This window comes from Vitis vinifera, chromosome 9, assembly GCF_030704535.1.
Source record: "Vitis vinifera cultivar Pinot Noir 40024 chromosome 9, ASM3070453v1".
NCBI lineage: Eukaryota > Viridiplantae > Streptophyta > Magnoliopsida > Vitales > Vitaceae > Vitis > Vitis vinifera.
In genome coordinates, this window is record NC_081813.1 from 1,455,109 (window position 1) to 1,466,643 (window position 11,535).

Consider the following 11,535-nt stretch of genomic DNA (forward strand, 5'->3'; position numbering starts at 1 on the left):
AGAAATCAGAGAGATAATAGATCAGATATGTGTGTACATATACACATAACTCAGGAAAAAAGCATAAAAGAGGCCAAATATCCAAAATACAATCATCAGTAATATATACCATACCTGCCAGTTGCATACTTCACCAATCATCACTTGTAAGTCCATGACTTCAATATTCCTCATTAGGTCATCAACCAGGTAAGTAACACGTTTAAGAAACTCGCCAAACTCATGTTTCAAATCCTTAAACTTCCCAGGATCCGAGCGGAACACCATCTGGGAGCAAGAACAAACCCTTTTAACCAGAAAAATATAAAAGACAGCCACACTATAGTGTTACCAACTCTAAAACTGTGAATAGGAAGGAAATTAGAGTTGGGACTTTTTTTCCCTGATCAGAAAAAACAAATCATTAATATAAAATTCAAAATACAAGGATGGGCTACCCTTTGAGGAGATTACAGAAACCAACATAAACAGTAGACAAGCCAAAAATCAAATGGAAGATAGATTAAGAGATTACAACTAAGGTGGCATGAACTGCCCTACAAAGGACTAACTGTGAGCACCTCACTTAGCTAACTGTGTGGATTATTTAGCAAGTAAAGAATCAAAACAAACATATGTACTTCTTAGAAGAAATAAGCACAAAAGTTTGCACCATTTAAAATTCTGCTTTTGTTTATGATAACAATGACATTTAAAAAATCACAAGAATGAACAAAAATAGTATATTCTTCAACAAATGTATTTTTTCGTTGAAGGGTTAACAGTTTGAGTATTCAATTGCATGTTATATTTCTCATTCAAGAACTTACAGCAAGGAATTACAAACCTATATCAACAGCCCTATATATTGGAGATATCAACATATCAACAAATATTTAATACCATGATTATAGACAACTCTTATTGATTTTGCACGGTTTAGAAGCTTCAGAACAGATTTAAATTACAAATAACAAGGACAGCAATTATAGAAGGTCAAGTCAGTGAAAAGTGAGAATAGTTTTTCTGTTAAAAGATGAAGAACTAGTCAATAACTTAAAGCGATAACTGCCATCATCTAGGTGCCCAAATCATTCTAGCCATATAATTACATTACCATAAATTAGAACTGGAAAAAAATTATCCCAACCTTTTTCTGCAGTCTTTCACGCTCAACTTTAAGGTTTTCCAATGCCTTTGCTCTTTGTTTATCAGCTTCTCGTGTTGAAAACCAACCGACTAAATGGTCACATTCTTGCCGCACCTACAAGAAGTAATGTAGCAAAACCTAAATTCATTTATCATCTTAGGAAATGCAAACTATCATACCAAATGTATGTCTTCATGTTGAACTTAACAAACATGCATCACACAGAAAAAGCCAGCCCATGCCCGACAAGATTTTGTGCTAGAACATGCCTATGCACACTTGTATCCAAGATAGAAAGATGACAACACTCCCCAATACCCACAACATACTAAAAATCAATCCAGATTGTATTGCAAGCATTTCAGTTGGAGCATGGTTTAGTAAACTTTTTTAATTGTCTAAAAATAATTTTATTAAAAAATAAAATTTTGATTTTCTAATTTGCAAGGGACCATCTGGTGCTCAGACAAAGGAATGAACAACTATACAAAGGAAGATAATTTAGTGAAGAAAATATATGCATAAGCTACTAAAGTCCAACCAATTCATGTCACTTGGAATATGTAGGAAAGCACTAACCAAATATTCATGAAATCAAGAAACTCCTCCTAGCATCAACAGAAAAATTGCCAATGAAGAAGAAACTGCAAAAATCTATAGACTTTATATAGCATACATCCAAATTATAAATGAATAGACTTTATATGCAACCAACCTCAGGTATGATCAACTGTCAGGACCATGTTAACAGACTTCTCAAATTTCAATTTTCAAAATCATGTTTGCACTCTAGATTCTTCTCATCCATATTTATTAACATGGCAGAACTTTTTTTTTTTTTTTGGATAGGAAAAACAATTTAATAAATCTCCTAAGAAAAAGAGGATGTACATCCCAGTACATGGTGCATATATACAATGGAACCATCACAAACCAAGGAAAAAAAAGGGGGGGAAAAGGAACTGGACCAAGTCATGCCCAAGCTACCTAGCAAAGAAGATCCATTAACTCCCCTCCAACCACCAGCATGAGATACTTTTCTTCTCTGACTCTGATTAATCTTCCCCCTCAAATCTTCTGTTTATTTCTTTCAAGATTATCCAACATTAACAAAGTAAAGCTACTTTGGAACTTCTTTGGGCCTGTTATCCAAGAAGCCACCATGCCATCCAAGCAACAAGTCTTCGATCGAACAGAAAAAACCCAGGGAACCCCAAAAAAATGAAAAACAAAAAAAAAGGGACTCCAAAAGCTAGCAGCTTACCCATAAAGGATCATAATGTGACTGGAGGAACATGTGTTTGCATAGAAAATATCCGGTAACCATGGCCCAACCACACTCCACACCTGATCCATAGAATCTTTTTCCCATGTCACTTTTCAAACAAAGAATTCTGCCTTGGAAGGGATATAATTCTCCAGTTTTTTTTGGCAGGAAAAGAAATCACTTCACCTGCAACAGGAAGCTTGTAGTAGAATTTCAAATAAAACACTCCCTTCTAGAAGCCTTCCATATTGACTTGACTTTCACATTGGTTCCAAGTTGTCTCTGAATGTAATAACTTCAAAATGACTCCACCCCCTCAAACTCCCAATCAAAAAGACCTTTCATAAAACCAGATATCCAACCCCCTTTAGGCCCATCTCAAACTCCCAACAGTCCCCTATGTAAGTGTCCTTATGACTGGCTAAATTGAATGAGGGAAGATTGTCTTCAAAAGATGTCTTGCCAGAATAAATTATTGTGCAATGAAATGTAGATAATAGGCAGAAGCAAATACGAATTTTATTGCAGAAGCAGATCTATGAACTTGTACAACAGAAATTGTAACACAAAAAAGGGGATCAAATTATATATATCACAATAAATATACCTTAGTTTCAAGTTCAAGAGAAGAAATCTTTTCTTCTAACAGTGAATACTTGATAGAGTACTTCATAGCAGGATCCAGGTCACTGCTGCTAAGCAACAGGCAAAAACGTAGCCCTCCAATTCGTGACCATGCACAACCAAGATTATAGAGGAAGTCTAGAATGAAAAGATAATAAATAAATAAATAAATAAATAAAGTCAGCATATATAATAAAATCAAGATTCAGCCCAAAGTCAACAAACACAAGCATGCATCAAAATAAATTGTATCTTGTCTTGAATCCTCAAAACTTCTGGCCTAAAATAATCAGTAGACAATGTAATCACCAGTAGATGAACATTGAAGATAAAGTTCTCTGAGCACTGGTTCAATGAATGAAGGAATCGAGGCAGTCAATCTGTGGTGGTTTGATGATGCAATAAGTGAGCTGAGAACCTTGATATTCTCTTGCTGTGACCAATGAAACAGACAGTCAAAATGATGAACATTCCTTTTTTTCTTTTTTTGGTGAAGCATGACAAAATTCTTTAAAATGAATTGATAATGTTAAATAAGGTAACTTTGTATCATATAACTGTATGCACATATCACAGTCTTTTCAAATCTCAGATAGAGAAACTAATTCAGCAAGACAACACCCCTAAGGTAGCAGATATTATCTTAGGACAATAATAATTAACTTTTTTTATTTTCCTTAATAGCAGGATACTTCAAAAGAAAAGCGTACCGAAGCATTAGTCTTCTGGAATGATGAAAAAATGAACTTGATTGTGGCATAATTATCAGCATCAAAGGTTTTTTGATGTGTATATATAATCTGCACGCAGAAAACTATATTAAAAACAAAACCAGATAATTACTCCTAGCACTAGTAAAGTATCTCCAATGCAAGGAAAGTTAGATACCTGTTGGAAGAGTGCACGAGCAGCAGACAAAAGAAAGCCATGTAAATCAGTCCTCGGTGTAGAACTTTTCCAAAGATTATGTGAAGCAACTCTAAGCTTCAAACAGTGCAGATGATAATCCTTGATTGCAAATCTACTCTCCCTGAATTGGAAGCAAAAAGAAGATACAAGAAATACATAAGAAATACATGAATTTACATCACAAAACACAATTTTCTTAATATATAATAAATCCCAAAACAAAACACAAAATAAGCAATTATCATATTTTAATTTAAAATGGAAACATGCAAGCACCACATACAACATTGTCTGGGAAAAGCATCTCAATCAATGAAACAGACCTTTCCTTTTCAATACAGGTGTCCAAGCACCAAGATCATCCAGTCTAAAATTTCTTCCACTTTCACATTGGACATAAGTTATATCGAATGATTTAATGATACTATAAAAAATTTTCCATACTGAAAAGACATTACCAGGGCAGTGTGTAGTACACCAAAATGAAGCAAAACATAGAAACAAAGATTAGAACATGAAGGAAGAACTAATCCTATCCATATCAGAAATAGTTATCTTACAGAATCTGAAAAATAGTCGCCGTCTTCACAGGCTGAACAAGCATAGCAGGCAGTGGAATATCATAAGCATCAATCTTTGAAAAGTTCTGTATGACCAGTAAAACAGGCAATAAAGTAAGGGCCTCTTCTATTGACAAAACAAAATATTACTCCAGTAAACCACATTATTTACCTTGACACTAGCCGGATGATTAATCCACAAAGATGAATGCCACCTAAACCACATCTCAAGGACAAAACTAACAATTTTTGCACTGACTGCAACACAGAGAGAGCATATATCATCAGCTAATAAAAAATGATACGGGTTGATGAATCAATACAAGAAGCATACTGACCTGCATTTACTGACTCCCAAGCATCTAGTGTCCATAAAAATTTTTGATGTGGTAAAAAGATTGTGGGAGGTCTGGATGAGAAGTTCAATGAAAAATTCATTGCATATTCCAGAAGGTCAGATGCACTGGACAAAGCCTGTTCAGAACATAAACAAAGCAATATGAAACTGCATAGACAAAAACTTAGAAAGGAATCATCTGAACTCCTATACCCACATGTAACATATGAATAGATCAAATTCAAAAAAGGATAATACAAGGATTAAACTAATAGCATGGTCCATTTGAGATGGGTTTTTAAATTAAAAAAATTTAAAAAAAAAAAAAAAAACAGAACCCCACTGGATGTTTTAGAGCAAAAATTATATTGTAGTCCAGAAAATATAGAGGCCTTCAGAAATTGAGCAGGGTTAAGAATCCCAAACCCCATATGTCATAACTAGATATCTACGTGGAGCTTTCCCTGGCAATGTACATAAGCGGGAATGAACAGTTAAAGACTGCATCTAAGTGCCTTCCCTGGATTTTGTCCCTGAGGCTTGACTCATGTGGCAAGAGGTAGGAATGGGATAGGAAAAGTTCTAAGTTCAACTCGATGTAGAAGAAAAATGTTACCCATAAAAAGAGAAGATTTCCGGTAAACTGGAGAAAATATGCCTACCTAGTCAACATCAGGGATAAAAATTTCATGAATTTTGTGTAGAGGTCAACCCCAGCACAAAAAGAGTTGGAAATCTTGGCCAACTGAAAATAAACCAACATCACCAATAATCCTCTGATATTTCCCGATATTTCTGTCAGATTTCTCCTTGTTATATATATACTTTATTAATAAAATCATTCACCATCTCCATACAAAAAATAAAATTTTAATGAATTAATTTCAATTATCATATTTTCAAAATCCATTTAACAGTGAGTACTTTTTCTATTTTTGCATAGTAATTAAAAGTTAATTTTAAATTTGAAAAATAATTATACATATATCATCTTTTCTTGTATATTCTTAAATAAATACAAACTAAATGAATCATCACTTTAAAGTAAATGTGTTTTCAGATTTTGTATATTATTACTGAATGTCACAAATTTGATCGTATATATATAGTTTTTTTCAATAAAACACTCCAATAAATATATTATTGAACTTGTAATATGATTTCTTGGAGTACAAATTGGTTCCCAAAATTGATTCAACTCATTTGAAAAGGCTTTGAAAATTATTTGGAAAAATGTTATTGGAGATAGGTTCTTAAACTAACTTAACTTGGTTTCTTTATGTTTTGAACATCTATAAATTGAAAGGGTACCTAGAAATTTGGTAGGGTTTCCCCTTGTGTGAGGCTTCATATTTTTCTTTGGAGGTTTTTTCTTTTTTGGTGGGGGGAGGAAGGGGAGGAGTCTATTAAAAATCAATTATTTTCATGTTCATTTATCCCTCATTGAGTTTGAAACAAATACCAAAAATCTCAATCTCAAATACAATATGTTCATGACTTCATGGTGAAGAGTGATGTCCTTGGGAGTTCCACAAAGGCTAAGGCACATGCTTCAATATAATTCCAAAGTTATATATCACCAGAAGGCAAATGGGTTAGCATGTCATCAAGGAGTCAGGACATTGAAGAAGATCGAAGTGTGAAGTTGAATTGGGCCTGGGTTTAGAGCATTGGTACTCGAGGTCTGGTAAAACTTTATAGGTAGAGTGACACCTTAGGAGGTTTCCACATATGATTCCATCTATTCAACTTTCTGCATTATGGTCTGTGAGTGTTACTGCAGGCAAGTTGAATTACTGGTAACCCATAAAAGGATTAACAAACCTATTAAACAAACTATCAAGAACCGTAAACCAAATCAAACCCTCCAACCTTCTTTTTTCCCTTCCCCACCCACTTTCAGGTCAATCTAAATTGCCAAGGAGGGACTTCTCAGCTACTAGAGTCATCACTCAACCAGATAAAAGCTATAGCATGAACAGAATAATTTAATCGATCTTACTAGTTGTAACTCTTTGGCATCAACCAATACGACCAACGATAGTTCTTGAAGCAACTCCATATCCAGAAAAAAACTTGTACTGTCAATTATAGAATGGGTTTCCTGCCAGCTATCAAAGCCAGCCTTCCTGCACAATACTTCAGGGCAGAAAACACAACAAGCAACAGGATTTTCCAATAAAAATGAATTCTCTTCAATACCACATTTTGCTTCCAATTTGTGCTTTTCATGTTCAAACCTTTCCAAAAGCATCTGTCAGAAATGAACTCAATCCCATTAGATTGATAGAAGAAATAAATGCAAACGACAGCATCATCCCAAGGTATCAAAGATGCAAATCGCAAACCTGATGCATTTCCTCCAACTGTTGAACCACAGTGGCATCATCTTTATCACATCTACCAGTAATATATGACGACATGCAAACACCTACATAATATTGGATCACCAGAAAAGCACATGCATCAGGGAGAACCATGTAATGAATGTGAAAATGTAGAATACAATTAAAAAGGAGAGCAAAGAATAGGTAAGAATATTGAAGTATTGTCAATATAGATTACGCATTGTTTTTGCCCCATCGGAATAAATTAATAGGCAATGTCATACACCATGTTAGGCGTATTCACCACAGAAGGTTCATTTGTTATCCATCTGCATTGCACCACTTGTCTATGTGCATGTGACAAGTGGATTTAAAATATATATTGGATCAGAAATAAACATTTATTTATATGGATTTAAAATCACAAGTGAAAGATGAGGAATGCTTCCCAAAATTTACGAACTCTAATCAAAAGAAGAAGAGGAGAAACCTTCTCCAAAATACTAGGAAGTGTACATCATTAGAATACCACAAGAAACTATATATATATATATTGGATCAGAAATAAACATCCATTTATATGGATTTAAAATCACAAGTGAAAGATGAGGAATGCTTCCCAAAATTTACAAACTCCAATCAAAAGAAGAAGAGGAGAAATCTTCTCTAAAGTACTAGGAAGTGTACATCATCAGAATACCACAAGAACCTACACAACAAAAGCTTCTCCACATCTCTTAGGGGTTGGTGCAAACCCCACCAATGTTCCTCCCTTTGTTATCCTAACTCTTTGATCTACATACCACTTTCCATTGAGTTGAATCACATTGAGGGGAGTGTCCTTAAAAGCTTAAGCAGTAGAGGCCCAAAAGGAGGAATATAAATAAATTAGATCCCATATCGTCTTTAAAGTCCTCCACTTTCCCTAAAAAAAATTTGCCTTTTTTTTTATGCCACACTATCCAAATCAACAAGAGAAGGTGATTTGTAATAAAACTTTGCCTCTTATAGTACTCTCTAAACTTCTTAAAGAGATATTCATCAAGTCGCTTATACTTTTAAAGAGGAACCCAATCTAGCTTACCTGATTTGAATAGCTTGTGCCAAAGCTCCAAAGTCAACACACAGTGTAAAAAGAGATGACTAATTGATTCCCCACTTCCCATGCATAGAATGCAATGTTTAGGACTAACGCCTTTGAAAGATCTTATCGCCTAAAGCAAGTCATTGGTATCAACCTTCTTATTAGTCACTAACCAAGCAAAAGCCTTGACCTTTGATGGAGTTTTAGATTTCCATATGAATTTTTCTAAAGAGGAAAGAACTAGAGTTGATGGCTTGAACAGGGTGAAGAAAAAAAGATTTTATTGTGAATCAGATTGAAGACAATACTAACCAAATTCTCACATCTGAGAAGATGGTGAGAAAATCACACAAGCAAGAGATGACAAAAATCTTTCAAGATTCTCTATCTTTAGATCAATGAGGTTTCAAAGAAAGTTAAAGGTATACAAGACACCGAGAATATATGAAATAGAGGAATCTCTGGTTGTGACAACTCTAAAAAGATTTGGAAATTGAGAACAAAAAAATCCATCTCTCCACCACAAGTCTTCTCAAAAACAAACTTGGACCCATCTCCTGCCTTGAACCTAGTATGAAAGGAAAAATCCTTGGAAATCTATGTAATGTCTTTCTAAGAACAACAATGGGACCACCTAACTAAAATGTTGGCATGCCAACCATAAGGGTGTATTTCATAGATACTTAATATGATCTATGCCAAAGAGTAGTACTTTCCCTTGAAAACCTCCAAAACCACTTCCCCAAGAAGGCTCTATTTCTCAAAAAAGAAATCCTCTTGAAACCCAAACCTCCTCCCTCCTTAAGCTTACATACTTGATCCCAACTATTAAGGCAATCCCTCTTTCCCTCCCCAACCCTTGGCTAAAAAAAGTGTTTTTGCATTTTCTCAATCCTAATCACTAATGATGATGGGACCTTACATAAAGGGGGGAAGTAACCACGAATGTGAGACAAAAAGGACTAAACTAGAGTTATTCTTTTTCCTAAGTATAAGCAAGTTTTTTTCCATCCATCCAATCTCTGTGAAATTCTATCAATCACTGAGTCCTAAAAACACTTGCCTTAAGGTTTTCCCCCTTATGGAATACCTAGGTAGGTTAATAGCCACTCAGAAACTTTACACTTAAGCATTTATGAATGTAGTGATCCAGTCGTAGCTCATGTTAATTCCTAACAAAATGCTCTTTTCTAAATTGATCTTAGGTTGTTAAGTTCTTAAGGGCACTCAAAAACTATCAAGATGCACTTAAGGTCATACAAATCTTCCTAGCAAGCTTTTGAAAAAAAGATGATGTCATCTACAAATTGCATGTGTGACACCTTAATTCTACTTCTCCCTACTAAGAAGCCTTCCAAGATACCACCTTTCTCCACTCTTTACAACATCCTACTTAAGAAGTCAGCTACTACCTGAAAAGAAAAGTGGATAGAGGATCTCCCTGCCTTAAACCCTTAGTTGCTTTGAACCATCCTCTTAACATTTTCATTCACTAAGACTACAAAATTTGTTAAAGACATGCAACCCCTCATCCAAGTCCTCCACCTCAGACTAAATCCCTTCATTTCTAATGCATAATCTAGAAAGCCTCATTCCACATGATCATCGGCTTTTTCAAAATCAATCTTCCAGACTACTCCTTCCTATCCAAATTGTCTTTTCTCATTCACCATTTCATTGGCTATCAATATTGCATCTAGAATATCCTTGCTTCACATACGACCTAATAAAATTTAAATTATGATCTTACATAGAATTGTGACTAAGCTAATAAGCCTGAAATTTGAAATGTTGTTGGTCTAACTTCTTTTTGGCACAAATGCGCTATAAAAGTGGAATTGGTGCTTTGAATTATTATCCTGCTATTTCAAAACTCCATGAACACTCTTAACAAATCCTCCTTTACCACATCCTAACACTCTTGAAACAAAGCTATAGTGAAACCATGAAGCTCTGAAGCCTTTTCCTTATCTAATCCAAAGACAGCTTTACAAACCTCCTTTTCAATGAAGAGGCAATCCAACCAGTTAGCACTTTACAAACAACCTTTCTAGTAAAAGGGCAATCCAACTAGTTAGCACACTAAAAATGGGACGCCAGTCCAGCCCTTCTAACCTTTAAGAAACTTCAAGGGGTTTGAATATAACTTTTCCCAAAAAAAAAAAAAAAAAAAAATCTCTTCTGAGATGCTTTCGATATTATCTAAAGTTGTCATTTCTACATTTGCCAAGGACTTGATGAACTTCTTGTTTCTCTTTCCATTAGCCACCCAGTGGAAAACTTAATCTTAGAATTGCAATTCCCTTCTTTTACTCATCTTACCGTAGCCTTTGGTCTCCACTGCACCTCATCCCTTAACAACAAATCCTCCATCTCCTCTTTCCTTGAGAACCTAAGAATTAGAAGCTCTTCCCTTTTTGCTCATGAGCATCAATGCTAGCTATGCCTTTGAGGCTATTCTTTTTCCTCTTTTTTAAATCTCCAAAAGATATCTTATTCCATTGTTTAAGTTGTGTTTTGATATACTAATGCCTCTTCATAAATCTATGACCATCCCACCCCTCAACCTGAAATTCCTTCCACCATAAGCTATATTTTTCTTTGAAACTTAAAATCGTGGTGGAGTAGCCACATGTTTTCAAACCTGAATGAAGCTGGTCCCCACTTGAATGGATTGGTATCTAAGACAGTCACCAATGCATTTTACTATAATAATAGCACTAGAAAAATCAATTTGACAGTAGTAGGAGAAACATAAAAAAATAAGCACCAAATTTAAGTGATACCAGCAAAAGATTCAATGGTGAGGATGATATCCTTAACACTTTCATAGTAATAAATCCAGTTCAACAGCCCAATACAGAATAAACAGATAGCAAAAAGTCATAAGAGAATGTGAACATTGGAACCTTGCATTGCGAGGAAGCGAAGGTCAGGACTGGAAGATACAACAGCATCAATGACACGATCATCCACTATCACAGAATAAAAGAAAAATCAGTTTAATGAATTTACTGTCCCTGACATAAAATAAAAAATAAAAAAAAAACAAGAAGACATACCTTGCTCCCATGATTTGGTCTTCGTTGGCCAAACAAACTCACAAAAACATAAAAGTTTATGCTGTTTCCAGTACAGATCAGCAGAAGAGGGCATATTTGGATGACCGCCATAAACCCATAGCAGAGACTTTTGAGAATGAAGATGCCAAAGTGAAACTCTATCAAGATCTCTGACCTCCATCTATGGCATGCAAAGTAACACAATTTACCATAAAATACATCATATGAAAGAAGGG

General features: G+C 34.9%; 1 protein-coding gene across 2 annotated transcripts in view; it reads right to left on the minus strand.

Annotated features, from left to right (window-relative positions):
- LOC100244657 (midasin) overlaps positions 1–11,535 on the minus strand; it is a 59,425-nt gene that overhangs the window by 21,500 nt on the left and 26,390 nt on the right. For both annotated transcript variants that reach the window (XM_010656183.3, XM_059739436.1), the window contains exons 36-48: positions 11,300–11,480; positions 11,147–11,212; positions 7,175–7,257; positions 6,829–7,080; positions 4,828–4,963; positions 4,662–4,747; positions 4,490–4,575; positions 3,909–4,050; positions 3,731–3,820; positions 3,330–3,453; positions 3,004–3,158; positions 1,130–1,243; positions 115–267 (exon numbers count right to left, since the gene is read on the minus strand). In XM_010656183.3, coding sequence (XP_010654485.1) covers positions 115–267; positions 1,130–1,243; positions 3,004–3,158; positions 3,330–3,453; positions 3,731–3,820; positions 3,909–4,050; positions 4,490–4,575; positions 4,662–4,747; positions 4,828–4,963; positions 6,829–7,080; positions 7,175–7,257; positions 11,147–11,212; positions 11,300–11,480 — 1,668 coding nt within the window. The remainder of the gene's footprint in view (positions 1–114; positions 268–1,129; positions 1,244–3,003; positions 3,159–3,329; positions 3,454–3,730; positions 3,821–3,908; positions 4,051–4,489; positions 4,576–4,661; positions 4,748–4,827; positions 4,964–6,828; positions 7,081–7,174; positions 7,258–11,146; positions 11,213–11,299; positions 11,481–11,535) is intronic.